General features: G+C 37.5%; 1 protein-coding gene across 2 annotated transcripts in view; it reads right to left on the reverse strand.

Moving 5' to 3' along the window:
- Nucleotides 1-18813, reverse strand: part of svep1 (sushi, von Willebrand factor type A, EGF and pentraxin domain containing 1) — a 126305-nt gene that overhangs the window by 45147 nt on the left and 62345 nt on the right. For both annotated transcript variants that reach the window (XM_028473814.1, XM_028473813.1), the window contains exons 4-9: nucleotides 17721-17879; nucleotides 15190-15369; nucleotides 10931-11110; nucleotides 6827-7021; nucleotides 3243-3361; nucleotides 2618-2747 (exon numbers count right to left, since the gene is read on the reverse strand). In XM_028473814.1, coding sequence (XP_028329615.1) covers nucleotides 2618-2747; nucleotides 3243-3361; nucleotides 6827-7021; nucleotides 10931-11110; nucleotides 15190-15369; nucleotides 17721-17879 — 963 coding nt within the window. The remainder of the gene's footprint in view (nucleotides 1-2617; nucleotides 2748-3242; nucleotides 3362-6826; nucleotides 7022-10930; nucleotides 11111-15189; nucleotides 15370-17720; nucleotides 17880-18813) is intronic.

Genomic DNA, 18813 nt, shown 5'->3' on the forward strand with positions numbered 1-18813 from the left:
TAAAAACTAATAATAATAATTAAAAGTTGTAACAAAAGATACATGCATGTATGGAAGCCCATTCCCACCAGTAAAAAAAACAAAAAAGTAGGAAATGTAAAATAAAAAAAAATGTAAGTCATAATTATGAGATCCTATCTAAAAAAAATCCAGATATCTCATAATTATGAGATACGTTGTAATTATGCGATACTAACGCATCATTAGGAAATGAGCATAATAAAAAATCTAAGTCATAATTTCGAGATACTATTTCATAATTAGTATCTCATAATTATGAGTTAGTATCATCACATGATACTACAGTAAAATTATAATAAAATTATGAGATACTATCTCATAATTATACTATAGAGATAAGATAAGATGAGATAAATATACTAGAATTATGAAATACTATGTCATAATTATAATATACTGAGTTATAATTATGATATACTAACTCAAGATTATGAAACAATAATACTAAAACAAAATCTAAGTCATAATTATGTGTTACTAATTCATAATCATGAGATACTATCTTATGACTATGACTTAGGTGAACATGCACAACAGCTTGTGCACGCTCACGTGCATGCATCTGAATGTGGACCCTTAAAAAAAAAAGCAAATTCAATGAAAAAAAAAAAAAAAAATCACATTTTGGTAAAAATCAAAGTTACAGAGTTTTTAATATTAGTGTTCAAATATGTTTCTTGGCTTCATAGAATAAACGTGTCAGCACAAACAAGCGCTGCTGCTAATGATGATGCTGCTGATGATGCTGATGCTGGCGTGTCTATTGCTGCTCTGAGATCAGACCTTAGCGGCGTGTCAGAGGTCGCTCCGACACACATGTCTCTAATAAAGAACCACAGCGGAGCGACATGTGGGAATGTTTACAGCTCACCACGCCTGAATTTTTATTTTTATTTTTAAATCAGTGATTATTAGCTTTGAGACTCTCAGCACCTGTCGGACTGCTCTGCAGGTTTGTTCAGGTTTGTCCCTGAAATCCTCCACAGGAAGCTGTGATGTCACAGAGCGATTAATCACAGCTTTAAAAACAACACATGGACCCAGCCTGACCACCACTGTCCTACATTCCCACTGGAAAACAAAGAATTACAATAAAGTCATATTGAGGATTGCATCTATGGGGCGCACATTGTAAAGTTGCGCATGCTTAAATAAACAGCAACTTTTCGTAACATTTAGCAACAAACCACCTTTAAAGAACGTATGTGATTTTTGACCAAAAATATTTGTGAAATTTGAGATATTTACTTTTCTTGTAAAAATATGTCAATGTTAAATCTAAATGTTGAATATTAAAATGAAATGTTGAATATTATATCTAAATGTTTATTATTAAATCTAAATGCTACATTTAAATATAAAGGTTAAATCTATTCTACATGCTAAATCTTAAATCTAAATGCTACATTTAAATATAAATGTTAAAGCTAAATGTTGAATCTGAATGTTAAATCTTAAATGTAAATCTTAAATCTAAATATTAAATGTAAATATTAAATGTAAATCTTCAATGTAAATGTTTAATGTAAATATTAAATGTAAATCTTAAATGTAAATCTTAAATCTAAATGTTCAATGTTAAATCCAAATCTCAAGGGTGAAACTAAATATTTAGCTAACATGCTAATTCACTAGAAGTACCAAAGTAAAAGCTCACTGACGCGAGCCAGCGCTATCCGTGGAGTGGTTTGTTGCTAAATGTTGCTGTTTATTTTAGCATGTGCAACTTTACAATCGGCGCCCCATAAATTATAGTTAATCATAGTTAAATGTTCAATAATTGTAAATCTGGGGAACTTTAGTAAACATAAGCTACATGCTTCTAAAACGTATTAAGTAGTTTGGTTGATTTTTGTTGTGGTTTTGTGTATATTTTTCAGTTGTAGTTTTCTGCGTTGTTGTCATTTTGTGTATTTCTGTTAAATTTTGTGAATTTTCTGGTGATTTTGAGTATTTTTTGGAGTCATATAGTGTATTTGGGTATTTGTACTTTAGCTGAAAGTTGTACCAAAAAAAATCTGAATCTGGACTAAATTGAATGTCCCTTAGAGTGAAGTGATATCACTGGGTCAAGCCCGTCCCTGTCCTTCTTGTCTGGTGAAAAAACACCAGAAATCACAGTAAGCATTAAGGAAAAACACTTCAAGGCATCCCACATCCCACAATGCAATGCTCAAAACCTTTCCGAGAATTTCAATAAACCGAGTGTTTACAGTGAAGATGTAAGCAAACTTTTGAGTGACAAATAAGCAAATAACCTTTGACGTATTAATCTCTGAGGCCTACATTATGTATGTTTGTATCGTTGTCCAGATGACGTTGGTGGAAATCAGTTACTGTTTAATAAATGAGGGAAACTGTCAAGTGGTTTCCTGCCCTTAGGTTAAGTTTTACATCCAATAGATCAAAGGACAATGTTATGATCCTTTCCTTTACGACCATTTTTCCTTTGATCAGTGTCTGAATATTTATTATATCTGATACTTCAGGTTGAGGTAAGAAGAATAAGTGTGAAATGATTCACTCTGTAAAAGTACTTGAAGCCACATGGGATGGATCTTTCTCAGTGATGTGAGCCACAGAAAAATGAGCTCACCGATGACAGTGACTGTGAAGGAACAGTTGGACTGGTTCCCAGAGCGGTCGGCGGCGATGTACGTGATGGTTTCCTTTCCGATGGGAAGCAGCTGAGGAGGACTGTAGACAGGTTTCACCTGGACCATCACCTGAGTAACAAACACATTGCTCTGGTCATTTTTCAATGAGCACGTGACTTTAAATAAAGAAGTAACAATCAGGATCAGACCTACATAATGTCTACTGTGTCATGTCATCATGATGTATGTTTTCAATAAAAAAGGACACACAATGATCCGCAAATATCAGAAAAGTAGCACAGATTTGAAAAATAGGGAAAACAGGTGAGGATTAAGTTACATTTTCTCAAGAAAAAAAAAATCAGTATGTATCGTGACGAAAGTGTCAAAATAAAAAAAAAAAACAATAATAAAATGTAAGAAAAGAGGAATAAAACATCAAAGTAAAATGTTAACAGACCTTTGATAAGTTTCCCAGACATGTAAAAAGTTAAAGTGTTGAACATGTTCTATTTTTTTTTTTTAAAAAAGGAGCTTAAAGTCTTTTTTCTTTTTCTTTTGTGTGCAGACAAGTAAAAAAAAAGAAGAAAAAAAAAGAAAAAAAAGAGCTTAAAGTCATTCAACCTCTTCATTTGAGTTGTCGGATGAAACAGGAACCTCCCAGCTCACGTTGGCGGTTCCTCGCCGCTCGTCGGTTTCAGCGACGATGTCTCTGGGGCACTGGAGCTGGGGCGGGTCAGCGTCTGAGGGATTCAAAATGAACTCATAAATAACTTTCACAGGTCAGAAAACCACGCTGAAGCCAAAGTCCCAACCTGTCACATTTCTTTCCAATTGATCAAAACAAAAAAAAGTTTCAGAAAAAGAGCCAATTGAGGTCATTAGAGGTCGTCCTTTCTCTTAGATGTAGCTCAACATCAGAGCTAAGAAGTTAGAAAACAAATAGGCAATAAGAAAACTAACTTTTAAAGCTGTTCCTCAGTAATCCTGGTCATGGCAAGAAGACGGAAATGATTATATAGTGATTCCGAGGAGGAAAATTCCCCCAGGCATGCAAAGGCAGATCCAATACAATGTCATTGCCTGTGAAGGAGGAAAGATGGCGCCTTCCTGACGACAAAAAACCTACTAGCCGGGGCTGATTAACTTAGATTTATGAGTAACGTTAGCTGACTAAACCTTTATCATATATAATCTATTCAACGATGTTGCAACATGCACCTTCAATATGATGATCTTGGGTTGAAACCCATCTGCTCTTTGAAAGTCTCCCTCAAACCAAAAGCAACCACTACTGATGCCAGTGTGCCTCAATAAAAGGTGCCAAAGTGACATTTCTAGACTTTTCCCAGATTGAAAGTTTTCAGACGAAATAATGACAGATGTTGATATGTTGGCTTTCACGAAAAAACACCAGAATGCGGTCAAAAATCAGAGCGACGATGAAAACAATAAACAAAAATTACCTCAAGTGAATAAACTCTCTGTCTTCTCTGGTGACGAAACACAAGAAGTCACGCAAATAATTAAGTAAAAACACGTCTTAAAGAAAAGTCTGTCAATTTCTACGAAACTCCAAATCCCACAATGCAATGGGGAAAACTTTTCCATCGTTCAAGACACATGACCCTTTTGTCAACAACCCGATCGTTTATGGTTTATGACACATTTCCAGTCAAACTAGTTGGTACATACAGGATTACACACTTATTCTCATTGCATTTTCTTCAGAAAGTACTTTTTCAAGCTTCAAACTCCTTTTTTCATCAACCCTGTCCTTTTCTAAAAGAAAAACGCACATGACTCATCCTCTCTGCTCACCTCTCCATTCGTTTTCATCTTTTCTGGCTTGTTTTCCTGTCCCTAATGACAGTCGGCCCTTCATTAGCAGACTCTCCGTATGAGGACATAAAGGCCAGGGAGACATGTGGAGCTTCTCTCCACCACCTGCTTCACCTGAAAGGCATCTGGAGTGTCGACGTAATGATCTCCAGCTCAGAGAGGAGCAGATGGGAGGGAGGCGTGGGATTCCGTATGGTTTGAGTTAGGGACTCAAGGTCTGTTTCAAAGCACAGTTCTTACCGTTAGCAAAGAGCAACTTGAAGAAGAACTTACCAGTAGTTTCAAATTTTCCCCTCTTTATTAGTCTTTGATCACTGTTGTCACATATTTCCTTTCATCTTTGTTGCAAATACGCCTAAAAGTTGTGTGTGTCTCGTATCTGACAAGATGAAATCGACCACGACCAAAATAAAGATGCACGTTGGCTCAAAGACTTCAGGAAATATTCCTCAGAAATGTTACATAATTCATTTTATGGAGCTTTTCTCTCCTACCTCTTGGTCATTGTTCTCTTTTGGACCATAAGCACAACCAAGCTCACAAACTATATCAGTATTAAGTATGAATGTTAGGAGCGTAAGGATTTCCCCAACCTTCAAATTGATTTATTTAGTAACAAATGTGATATTTTACAGATACATTTCGGAAAAAATTACAACATAGTCAAAACTAGCTTCCCAATCTGATACTTTGGCTGCAGTTCTTTAATCGGCTCGGAGAATGCCAAACGAGAAACAGGACTCATTCGTCAACAGCATCGCAGAAGTTTGCAGATGAAACATTAAGGCTGCTTTCACACCAGTTTAGTCCTGTACTCGGTCCGAATGGGCGGACGACAGGTGATCATTTTATCACCTTGGTTAGGTTCAGTTTGCATTCAGAGCGCAACTTCTGATGTGCTCCAAACAGCCTTTGGTGCAGTAACATGAGCTAACCGCTAGAGGGGGCCGCTACTAGAGTAGAAACATTTCTTGGCAGACAAAAAGAAACCCGAAGAAAAGGCTCTCAACTATTGGTGAAAGCGAGCGCTTAAAGGTGCGTTCACACCGAACGCGACTTCAACAACTATAGTTGCTTACATCGCCCATGATGAGTCGCTTGAACACAGTCGCAATTTATGCTCACGTCACTGCTTCATCGCTTCATCTCCATCTACCCCAGTGACGTGACAACCAGGGGAGTGATGTGGGGACAAAGTCATTGCCGCTTGGATGACGTGCGACAGTGTCACTCAAAGTCGCTTGAAAAGTTCAACATTTTCAACTTTGAGCGACTTCCAGCGACTTAGGTCGAGCAAGTCCAATGCTTCAAGGGAGACCACTTGATGTCGTGTCATTTGCATTGATTTTGAATGTAATCTAGTTGCCAGAGTCTTCAACTTCTGCTGTCTCCGTTTGTTCTTTCGCAACGTTCAACAATGGAGCAGCAACAAGTTGCCATGCTTTTGGTGCTTTTAATGCCCTGTTTTGAGCCGTTGCCGGTTTTCCTGACTACCCACAATGCCGCACGCACAACTTCATGTCCGATACTTCCCAATTTACTACTATACTACCTAATCTCTCTAGACTTCGATTGGAAACGCTGAGAGACCAGCAGAAACAATCACTCTTGAACTCTCCTGTTTGATCCGCTCTAGACTACCACCCGAGGGCGACCGTGGCTCAGGTGGTAGTGGGTCGTCTTCTGATCGAGAGGTTGGGGGTTTGATCCCAGTACCTGACTATGTGTCGAAGGGTCCTTGGGCAAGACACTGAACCCTAAGTTGCTCCCAGTGGTCGACTAGCGCCTTGCATGGCAGTCCTGTCCCACTGGTGTGTGAATGTGAGAGTGATTGGGTGAATGAGCTGATATGTAAAGCGCTTTGAGAATGTTTCAGTGTGGTGATAAAGCGCTATATAAAATCAAGTCCATTTACCATTTACCATTTTAGACTTCGTTTGAGTGTTCACACTGTCCCAAGGAGGCGGACCATCCGAGCAAACAAATCCTAGAGCATTTTAACCATCGGTGGCCTTCTAGCATTTCTTAGACTAAATATCAAGCGACACTGGAGAGATCCAAAGAGTAATTACTAATTTGTAATAAACTCTTTCCTACTGTGCTTTCAATCGTGGTTATGGTATTATAATTTTGAATAAATAATGCTGATAATTTAGATGATGCTAAAATATATTTCATAACTATATTGAAAATCTTTGCCAACGAATTTTGCAATTCTAGTTGAAATGTTCTTATTATTTTTCAATGGATGCTAATATTTAGGATATGCTACAGTTAATAAATATTACACACTCACATTACCGACATGTCGGTACGATGTCGTGCGCTGAATACAGATGTATTTGTTGACGTGTTTGTTGTCTCACCTGTGCAGATGGCCTTATGGACGTTAGCGGTCCAATTTCCAGAGCCCAGGCACACTGCTCTCCTGTTGCCCTGGAGACTGTAACCATAGCGACAGGTGAGGAGGCAAACAAAGCCAGGAGCCACCGCTCGCTTCCCGCAGGCAGGGGGCGACAGAGAGATGTTCTTCAGGCCTTTGATGGGTGGACATCGCACCTCTGGTCGGATGAAAATCAAAGGTTAAAAATTAGACAAAAGAAGCTTAAAAAACTAGTAATAATTAAAAAAAAAAACTAACACTAAAATTTAACCCTTTCATTTTCCGTTTATTAAAAAGTGTATTTTGTTCCCAGTTTGTCAATTAGTTACATTGCTTTCCTTCACATTTGAAATGAGTGAACGAGCAGACAAAAAGTTTAGACCAGTGGTGTCAAACTCATTTTAGTTCACGGCCAAAATACGGACCAGTTTGATCAAAAGTGCGCCACAGGTTTTTAGGCAGGAAAAAAAAAAGTTCAACATTAATCTGTCCAAATTTGCACTTCCAGCTATAAATTAGACATAAAGTATAGGAGGCATCAACAATGTCTAAGCAATAAGTGACAGATACTTCAATGGTTCTTTGATTTATTTTTATTTTTTTTACCAATTGTTATTTAATTTGGGGAGATTTTGTGGAATAATTTGAGAAAAATTGCAGTATTTTAGAAAAATGTAGAGTTCTTTCAACTGAAATATTTGATCATTTACACAATGATTAATGTTTTCTCTGCCATTTTCACTTTCTCCTGTGGGCCAAATCGGATGCGCTGAAGGGCCATATTTTGAACACAGACATGAACCATTGAAGAACAGTAATGTAGAGACAGGACCATCTATAAGGGGGAATAAAGGGGGGAGATTTTTTGGGGTCCATCCATAAAGTCGGCAAAGTGATGGTCCATTGTTCGATGAATCTGTGATAACCACATTTATTTATTTATTCATCTGAATAATATCTACTGTTATCAAGGAGGTTTTTTATTATTATTATTATTTGGGCCATAGTATATAGTCATCTTAAAGATTTAATCCTTGTTTTAATCAGAAATAAAATGGGTTAAAAGTCACCAAAAATGGTGGAAAAGGTGGTGAAATGGGATTTTAAAAACCACAGAAATTGATGACCAAAAACAGACAGAAAAAGTGGCAAAAAGGGTTCAAAGTGTCAACATTGGCTTAAAAGTGGCAGAAATGGGGGGTGGTGTGGGGGTTGGGGTCTTGTATTTTGAAAAGTATTAACAATTATTTTAAACTGGTAAATAATGAGCATGACAAATAGTTAATGTGGTTAAATTAAAAAAAAAAAAGCACAAAATATGGTGAAAAGAGATTTACAGTAACAATAATGGGTCAACATATGTGACATTAGGTGGGAAAAGTGGTGGAAAGGGTTTATAAGTTATAATGTTCAGAAAGTTAAAAAAAAAAAGTGCAGAAAAGGCATTGAAATTTGATGAAGTGTCAGAAATAGGAGTAATGTGGCAAAAATCCATTAAAAGGAGCAAAAATATGGCAAAAAAAAGTGATAGAAAAAGGTCAAAATATGGCAAGTTTGGTGAACAAAAATGGGCTCAAATTGTTTAGAAAATATTTTTTATTTATTAAAGACATCTGGCGACTCCTTCCGAGTGTCTCGCGACCCCAAGGTTGAGAAGCCCTGGTTTATTTATACAGTGAGTGTGTTCCTTTAGAAGTTGTGTATTTAAAACCGGCACGAAAACAACAAACACTTCGATGGAAGTGAACCCAAAAACAGCACCAACCACATTTCTCTTTTTTTAAAAATGCATTTCGTGTGGCTTTGGCTGAATGAGGGACGGCTTTTCTCACGTTTCCTTTATCACTCTGAAAAAGACTTATAAATGTAACGTTTTCATTTGTGTTCTGGTAAATCAGGCTTTGATTTTGTTGGGATGAGTGAACAAAACTGTCGTTTCTGATCGACCCGCTGGTTGGAAGTGAGTCAGCTTAGATTTCTCTCCTCTCACGAGCGTGTGCGACTATTTTAGCCTAACGATCAGGTTTGAAGTGTGTGGTTAATCTTCTGTATAAGCAGCAGCGCTGTGAGAAAGCAGATGGACCTTTAGCTGGGTTTCAGTGTAAATACACACCATGTGTTCAACCGCACAGCGTGTGTGATTCTATGTTTTCATGCGTGTTTAGTAAAAAAAAATTGAAAATAAAAACTCACAAAGATTCAACTGAAATAACCAGGCTGAGGGAGAGTTTAAAGTCATGTTGGTTCATCCTGTTGAGGTGTGATCCTAATAATCAAAATAAGGCTAGTCTTATGGATATAAATACACATTGTAAGACATAAAAAAACAAGTAATTCAAATAAAAAAAATTAAAAGTTCATTAAGTTTTTTTAAGGTAATTATTCATAAAAACAAATAAAACATTTTTAAAGAAAACTGTTAAGGATCCCTCTAACTGTTAGCGCTGTTTCAACCTTGGGTTCACCTGAAATGTCTAGTAATTGATTAAATTATTTACTGATTAATATTGAATATTAAAACACAACACACAGTGTTAAACAACTGTATTCTGTACTTCTTATACCTTGATGAAACCGAAGCTGAATCAACTTGAGAAGCCTTTAACTAATAGCTGCACTCAGTGAAAGCAAAGAAATATATATATTTTTACAAACATCAGTTTCACATGAGCAGATTCTAAAAAATAATTAAACAGAAACAAAAATAGAACAAATACGTTCACATCAGGGAGTTTTACTGACGAAATAAGTATTGATTAGTTTGGTGTGAAATTGTGAAAACTGTGTGATAAAATTTCTGTAATTTGTAATATCTGTGAAATTTATAATAAGATTTGTGATAAAACTTGTGATAAGATTTGCATAATTTGTGATATTTGTGAAAGATATTTGTAAAATTGTAAAAAAAAAAAAAAAAAAAAGTAAAATTTGTGATAAGATTTGTGATAAAAGTTTGTGAAATTTGAAAAAAAAAAAAAAACAGTAAAATTTGTGATAACATTTGTGAATACAAACTAAAATGAAAAATACATAAATCAAAAATTAAAAATTAAATTTGTGGGGGAAAAAAAACAAGTTGACGTAAAAAATTTTTTAATTTGCCCTCTAATCTCTCACTGTGGGCGAGTCGTCTCTGAACTAATGATAACGTTGTCCAACACCTAATTTCTGATTTAAACTTACACAGAATACCATAAAAAGATAATTTATCATCATTATGACATCTTTGTTTATGCATTGGAAGTTGGAAGGAATATAAAGCCCGACATAGTACACAAAATAACTCCCAAAACACACAAATTGGCAGCAAAACGCACAAAGTACACAAAAACACACAAAAAATTCAACAAAAACACCATGATACAAAATATCTCCAAAAACACACAAACTGTTAACAACAAAACTACAACAAAAGAACACAAAAACACACAAAATTACTCCAAAAACACAAAAAACAACACATTACAGAATAGCTCCAAAGACACACAAACTTTCAACAAAATTGCACAAAATCAACAGAAAAATAAAGAAAATAAGAACTAAAATGTAGAAAAGTGAGCACAAAAACACACAAATTCACAACTAAAATGCAGAAAATTACAGAACATTACACATAATTACAACAAGAACACAAAAATAACAAAAGCACACACAATGACTCCAAAAGTAAACAAATCGACAACAAAAATGACAGAAAAATACACAAAATTACACCAAGGACACAACAAATAACAAAAGCACACATAATGACTCCAAAACAACTAAAAACAAAACCACTTCCCTTCCCTGTATTAATGCTGTGACTGGTCATGATTCTAAATGCTAACATGAATATTGATAATGTGGCCCTCGGATCAGATATAATCCCATTTTTGTGGCCCCTGCTGTGATAGTGTTGCTCATCCCTGATGTAGGTGTTTATGTTTGGATAAAGTCTAATAATAAAATCCATAATAGAAGTTTGACCATCCTACTTTGCTCTGAATAGTTGGGAAAACAGGATAAATGAATAACGCAGAGTGTTTTTAACCAGAGTAGCTCCTGTGTGTGTGCGCGCTGTGGTGTCTGTCCTGGTGTGTAGTCTTACCCACACACCGAGGTTGTGTCCCGCTCCACTGGGAGTTGGCCTGACAGGTGAGCCTGTTGTCTCCCTCCAGTCTGTATCCTCTGTCACAGCCCGCCTGGCACTGGGCCCTGTAGGAGGCCCCGCCGTCGCTGCACCGCAGGAAGCCGTGAGGAGGCCGAGGCAGAGGAGAGCAGGAGCGCACTGCAAAAAGAAACGTGAAAATAAACACTGGGAATCTGAACCAGTAAAAACAAAAACACGCGTATTTATTGTTGTATTTAACTGGAACCAGAGCCTGCGTGTGAATGCTGAGTTTGCACGACACTGAAGCACAGAATTGTGGTTTTTGTTCATCATTTAAGGCACAAAAATATGGTATTATATAGTTTAGTTTTCGTACTTTCTCAGATTATTCAACTTATTTTTAGCAAGTTTTATTTATTCTCGTTTTGATTCTGTTCTCACTCATGTCATCAATAACTCTCTACTGCTCAGCATTTCTGAATAATTAGAAAAGAGATATTTAGCCTCAGTGTGATCCAGGTTTTTGTTGTATGTTCCAAATGCATCTTGGGAAACTTGGACGTATACGCCAGTGGGAAAGCTCACCCTCCTAATTATACTTAGTATATAGTAGACAGTAAATACTCATTGTGTTTGTAGTGTGTAGTATGGAGTGTGACATTTCAAACACAGCCTTATAGTGTAAGTCTCATAGCTTAAAAAAAAAGGTTGTAAAAGGTTGAAATTAGGCCCCTGAAAGTTGTGTTGCATTTTTACTTGTGTGTTTGCCCCCAAAAAGTGACTTCCCAACACATTCCTGGTGTTTTCACCCCCAACGTCACTTGACAGTAACTAGTACTGTAACGCAATATTTTTCTAAAGAAATAACACCGTTACCGTTACAATATGGTGCATTTATCCGTTACTTTGCTAGCAGCAGTGTACTTCCTGTTACATGTTTTTACGGGACGCTGTGCCAAACATGGTAAAACAGTAGAAGAAGAAGCATTGTCAGCGTGTCTCTGTTTACATCACGTGCGCCAATCATGGCGAGTCAATGCGAGAGCAGGACGAGCTTCTCAGAGTGGAAATACAAGCATTATTTTTGTCTCCAAAAGATGCATCAGTGAAGCTAAGCTAACACTGTGGCTGGATTTTAACGGACTGTGACTGTTATCCAGGGAAAGGTCAGCCAAACTATTGCACGGTATGTTGTTGTAAATATGCAGCCTGTCGCTGCTGCTGAGTCACTGCTAACAGCAGCTCGTTAGCCTGATATGTTTAGCATTGTGTAGCTGAGAAAAATGCTGTGAATTAGTTTTTCCACATTTATTTTCATAAGCATTTTCAACAGCAGAATGTGCACCTGGAATATGCACAGCTTACTTTACATTACTATGCTAAGGCTGAAAAATTACTGTTTTAATTTTGGAGCAGCTGTTTTGTGCTTTATATGCACATCATTTATGGTTGTTTTATAGCAGTTGATCAACAGTGGATTATTATATTATTACAGCACTAATATGAAGCTGTATGGACACAAAATACTTTTTGGTGTAAGTAATGAAAATAGTAACTGAGTTACTTTGTGAATGAAGTAACTAGTAACTTTAACTAGTTACTTTTTTCAGTAACTAGCACAACACTGGTTTTCACAAACTGAAATTTACAGCAAAACACTTACATGTGTTTATTTTGGAGCTCACACAGAAAGATCCGTCTCTTGGAGTGAGGTGATATCACGGGGAATACCGGGAACAGACTCTTAAAATTTTACATCTTTTTTTTTTTGTTTTTCGAGGAAAGTTATCTTGGATTTATTGATATACGAAACCTAAACTATGTCTTTATCTGATAATTAAAAAAAGGCTCACTAATGTAAATAAATAAATGGCATGTAGTCCGTATAACTGCAGGGTGAGATTGGAAAACAGGAGCGATGCATTCAAATACTTAAGGAATTACAGTGATAACCTGTAGGAAAGTACAGAAACAACACGGTGTCTATCATTTACCTCAAAGTGTGTGTGTGTGTGTGTGTGTGTGTGTGTGTGTGTGTGTGTGTGTGTGTGTGTGTAGAGTTATGCAGAGGTCTACAGGAGAGAGTGAGGGTGTCATTTCTCATCACCATCCAGGGACAGACAGACAGGCAGTCAGAGGACAACCCCTCCCTCAGGGCCCAACGAGCAGGGAGGTCCTTCAGTACGCAGTAAAGGAGCCACACACACACACAGACACACACACAGACACACACACACACACACACAGAGCGAGGATATATAGCCAAAGCCTCATACCATAAATCTCTAACACACGCCCTTAAATCCTCACTGTCTTGGTATTTTTGGTGAGTCATGGCGTCGCTGGTTTTTCTGCCGACGGCTGGCGTTTCCCTCCTCGACCTCTTGACCTTTTTATTCCTTTATTTTCTAAACTAACTCACTCACTCTCCCTCTCCTCTCTTCCGATTTGTCTCACCTTCTTCCCTTTCCCTGATTCACAGAAGCCTTTCTACCAATATGATCCAAGCCAGATCCTTCATTGTAAAGATGAATTTAATGCTGGGTATTTTTTTTAGACATTAGATGTGCTGAGGCCGGCAGGAAATGAGGAATTTGCTGCCGGTAATTTGACACAGCTTCTGTTTCGTGCAGTAAATTCAAGAATAGGTGGGACTTATGAAGGTGATGCTTAAATTAAAGCGATAAAACCTGTCACATGAATGCACTTCATCAGTCTAACTGATGATTAGGTATTACTAAGTCTGATTAATGACACTAACAACTATTTATGCACTTCTTCACTCGTGCAAGCAATTCAGTGACTCCATCTGAGGTCACGTCCATGTTTTTGGGTTGGTACGCAAAGGCAGGAATCAGTGACGTGTGGTGACGTTTATGCTCTAGAGTCGGACAAATAAAGTTATGAACCAAACAAAAGATTAAATGTGCAACATAAAAAAATATATAGTGGCTTAAAAGTCGCATAAAAAAGCAAGAACAATTAGTTAAAACTGGCAAATATTGGGCATGACATCATGAATGTGGTTAAATTGGCAAAAAAATAAGCGTGAAATATGGCGAAAAGAAGTTAAAAGTGACAATATTGGGTCAACAAATGTGACATTAGGTGTGAAAAGTGGTGGAATGTCTTGAAAGTAAAAAAAAAATGTGCAGAAAATGCATTGAAATTTGATTTAGGAAAAGTGGCAGGAAAGGGAGTAAAGTCGGGATTTTTTTCAATCGTTGTAGTGAATGAAGTCATGTTCTCACACTGTACGACCAACACTCTGACACGATCTGACTGCTCACACTGTACGTCCATACACGACACATCAGGGTCTTGTTTCCGGAAATGCAACGTAACAGTTAGAAGAAGAAGAAGAAGAACCTTGAAGTGGAGAGACACTCACGAATCTCAGCAAAAACAGCTTTAAAAAAGGAAAATGCAGCGATGTGATAGACCAGGAACTGGCCGGACTGACGTGGGCAGTACGGCCCGTCAACTTTACAGCGGTCCTACGGTGTTTGCGCATGTGCAGTGTGAGAGTTTGAGGAAAGACGGTTCCTGGCACTGCTTTAACAGTGATACACTCACGAGGGACGACCAGGATTTCAAACACGTTTCATTTTCTTGCGACCAAACGACTGTTGATCAGGAGCTGGTCGTGAGATGCTAATGGCGTCTCGTGACCTCGTCTATAATACACCATGTATACTACACCATGCATACTGCACAATACACAATACACGCCTAACGCTTTAGACGAGACTCGGGCCGATCCCAAAAACAGTAAATAAGTAAAAAAATCGGCGCAAAATGGGCCAAAAATCACACAGTGTATCCCACCTTAATGTAGTTAAAATGCATCAAAAGAAGCAAAAATCTGGCAAGAAAAAGTGATGAAAATAGGTTACAATATGGCAAGTTTGGTGTAGTTGCAGGAAAACGGTAAAAATAATGGGCTAAAATTGTTTAAAAAATGTTTTTTATTTCTTGGAGATATCTAGAGACCCTCTCCCAGTGTCTCACAACCCCATGGTTGAGAACCCTTGTGTTAAATAGTGACGTCACAGATCAAGCACAGCTGATCCCTGCCCCCCCTCAACTTTTACCCATGGATTTCAACAGGAAATGTGTGAATGCAGCAATTTTTACTGGAAATTGGTTGAAATCATACAGACAAAAAATGTATTGTACAGTGAATTTTCTCTGATGACTGTTACTATTTGAAATGTCCTGCTATGGTCACATGATGGTATTTGTGCTAATCTCACCTCTGCAGCTGGCAGGCGTCCCCGACCAGCTCCCGTCAGCCTGACACAGTCTGATACTGGTCCCCTGCAGGTTGAACCCCGGCAGGCATCGGACGCCACAGGCAGCGTCAAAGTGATTATTACACACGTTCTGCACGAAGAAGCCGTTTTCTGGGGGGGTCAGCGGTGGGCAGTGCACCACTGATGGAGAACAAACAGGAGAGTTTAATCATTGAATCCACAGAAGTGGTGAAAGCTTCACTCTGAGCCTCAGAGGGAGGAATTATTACTGCTCCTGGAAATAATGGGAAAGCACACATTTACAGGTTGTTAAGTCTCACTTTGACCATTGTGTCTGAAAGCTGTGATTAATGGACGTGTTGCGCTGAGTGGAAAACACTCGCTCATTCCCAGAGGGATGATGAGGTGGAAGCCTGAGGAAAAACCTTCTGGAAGAAGAAGATGCTGTGGGTCTCATGTTTCTGTGGAGCTATTTTTTCACTTGGGTTTAACAATCACACATCCCAACAACGTGAAACATGTTTATGCACACCTTTGGCAGCAGTCGGAGGCTTTTCTGGGAATCAAACCAATCATAACAACACTTCAGTTTAACGCAGAGACCTAACACTGGGAAGTGTGTGTGTGTGTGTGTGTGTGTGTTTAACAAATCATGATCCTTAGGATTTTTACTTGCTGGGTATTTTTAATGAGTTTCTGAGGCTGTTACCACCAAAAAGGCTCAATAATCTGCAGGAAAACCTGAATCTGTGTGTGTTTTGTATGTTTCTCAAATGAAAAGCCCCAGATTTTATTCTGAAAAGTGACAAATTGGATTGACGTGTAAAACGGCAAGCCGCCCTGTGTTGGTAGACGCTACGGCATCAGGCCTAATGCGTTTAATGTGTTGACTTCAACTTTCCAACGGCTGGGGCTTGAATAGGGGGTTATGGTATCTTTGAGGTCACGATAAAAGGAAAGTGGTGAACACGCTGAATCCAATTACACACGCGGTGGCGACACTGAAGTCATAGCACTCTGTTTTAACTAATGCTATTAGCCCAGTGGGTTTTTTTGGTGTTCCCCACTTAGAACGAAGGCAAACTTTCAAGCACCGCTTGCACCCATTGCCCCACCCCCAAAAAATCCTTACAAATAATACATTTTCAAAAGTATCCTCAACTCATTGAGTGCCATTCACCTCTATAAAAGTTATTTGGTTTAAGAACGTTAAGTGCCGTTCACGTCTATAGACGTCAATTGTGTTTTTCGGCTGGGGTTGTTGGAGACAGTGTGAAGAAGCTTTCCTGTGAATACCTAACTTGTACCATGATGTGGTGACCAACTGGTGACATGTAGGTGGCAGCAGCGCACCTTTGGATGAGAGATCAACCGTGATGGGCAGAGCTCAGAGGGAGAGGAAAGGAGTTTACAAGACAGAAAATGGTGCAACAAGAGTTGATGCTGAAGTTCACAGCAGCTGACACTCAACCAGAGCATGTGTGGAACTAAGTGGACTATTGAGTAAACGATTAAAAAAACGAGGCAAGCGGTGACACTCGGCATGTCCGGGAGGAGGAAGTTATGTGTGTGGGAACTGACGGGGGGGAGAGACTTGGAGGACGGCCAAAATACAGTAAGAAAACTATTCAACTCTGACTCAGATAGCAAAAATAATAATAATTTTGTCATCAAAAGCCCGGTATCAGTGTTGTTTTTGTAGTTTTAGAAAATAAAACCAATGTTGAGGTGTCCCTCAAGCAAAAAAAAAAGTCACTAATAGGTTTTTTTTCAGAAAAAGCCATTTTTCTCAGTTTTTTGTCACAAACTGGCGATTGGGTGAAACTTGCCCCTATTCAACTGTTGATTACAGAAGAACAAAACAAGCTAGAAACACAATTATTTTTCTGACGTAATAAGAGACTCTAATCTTTGAGAATCTGGTGTCAGAATTCAGATTGTCATAGCACAAAATATTCTGTGGGTCTTTAAAAATTAGTCAAAATGCTCTAAAACGGCTGGCACTGAGTGGGGTAGAAATTTCGAAAATGGCTGGCACTGAATGAGTTAATATGCATTAATTAGTGAAACGTAGTTAACGTATCTACTAATCAAACTAGGAGATAATTTTGTCAAAGCTTGAGCAAACAAAACCTAATTGTTCATGAATAAATAGAAGGGTTACCCTTTACAATACGGGTCCCTTAATTATCATTAGTTAATACATTATAAAGCATTAATTAACTGTTTGATAGTAAGTTATTAATTAATAGTCATTAAACCTGGGCTATGAGTTTGACACGTGTGCTCTATATCTTAGATTTTCTATTATATACAGTAGCTGCCTTTGGAAAGTACTTAGTAATGTGTTTTGAAAAGTCCTCTCTTATAATTTATTGCTTTTAATTTCTGTTACGTTTTTCTCGTTATTACTTTCTTTGTGTGTAGGCGTTTGGTTTAATGTTATTGATATTTATTGTCAATGAAAAAAGGCGCTTAAGAAAATTGGCAAAAAATGTAAATGTCCCAAACACGTGAGTGAGCGTTCGTACCCTGGCAGGTCTCGCCGACCGACTCAAAGCCATCTTTGCAGACGCAGTCGTCCAGGGCGGTGCTGCCGGGCCTGGAGGTGTGCTGGGGGTCGGGGCAGGGCAGGCAGGTGCCGGGACCTCCGGGGGCCGCCTCTGGTTTGTAGGAGCCGGGCGGACATGCTGTGAGGACCAGAGAAGAGGAAAGATGGTTAAAATGGTTAAAAAGCCAAAGCTGATGTGACTTTATGTTTATTAATTAACTTTTGTAGCCACAACATTGGTAAACATATGAGCATCTGAGCAGGAATGGACTTTAATAAGAATATTTGGAAACTGATGTTCATACAAAGAAATGTTGTTAAACTTTAATAAATAAAAAAATAGGGAGAGAAAAAGAAAAGGAAAATTTAGAAATGTAAAAGTATAATCAATAAAAAAGAAAGTTAAATTAAAGTGAAATCGTAAAATAAAGTGAAAAGAAATAAAGCAAAATGAAATGAAATTTTAATCTAAAAAATAATAAAATTCATATAAAATAAAGTAAAAATTAATTGTAAGACAATGAAGTAAACAAAATGTGACAAAAATAAAGCAAAATGAAATAAAATAAAATAACAAAAATAAAGAAATAAAGTTAAAAAAGAGAGTGAAGTTACTTAAAAACTAATTTAAATAAAGTAAAGTAGGTCAAATGAAATGAAGTAAAATAAGATAAGATCTAAAATAAAATAAAATAAAATAAGATATAAAAAAAATAAAACAAAGTAAGTTAAAATTCAATTCAATTAAATCAGATAAATTAAAAAGTACAAGTAAATGAAAAATGAAATAAAACACAGTACAATGAATTTAAATATATTAAATAATTACACCAACATTACACAGGTGAAATCAAAGTCAAAGCCAAACATCATAAACAGTCTGCTCTCATACGGCTGTTTGAACACATGCACTATTAGAAGAAAGTCACGCAGTCACTCAATCCACACCTACATTAAAGCTTTAATTCGTCTTTAATACCAGTATGCACACTGGGGAACTCAAAGCAACACTCGTTACACACTTTAAAGCTTCTTCAGTGAAGCAAAGCAACTATGAGGTAAACAGGTTTATT

Source organism: Gouania willdenowi, chromosome 18 (genome assembly GCF_900634775.1).
Source record: "Gouania willdenowi chromosome 18, fGouWil2.1, whole genome shotgun sequence".
Classification (NCBI taxonomy): Eukaryota; Metazoa; Chordata; class Actinopteri; order Blenniiformes; family Gobiesocidae; genus Gouania; species Gouania willdenowi.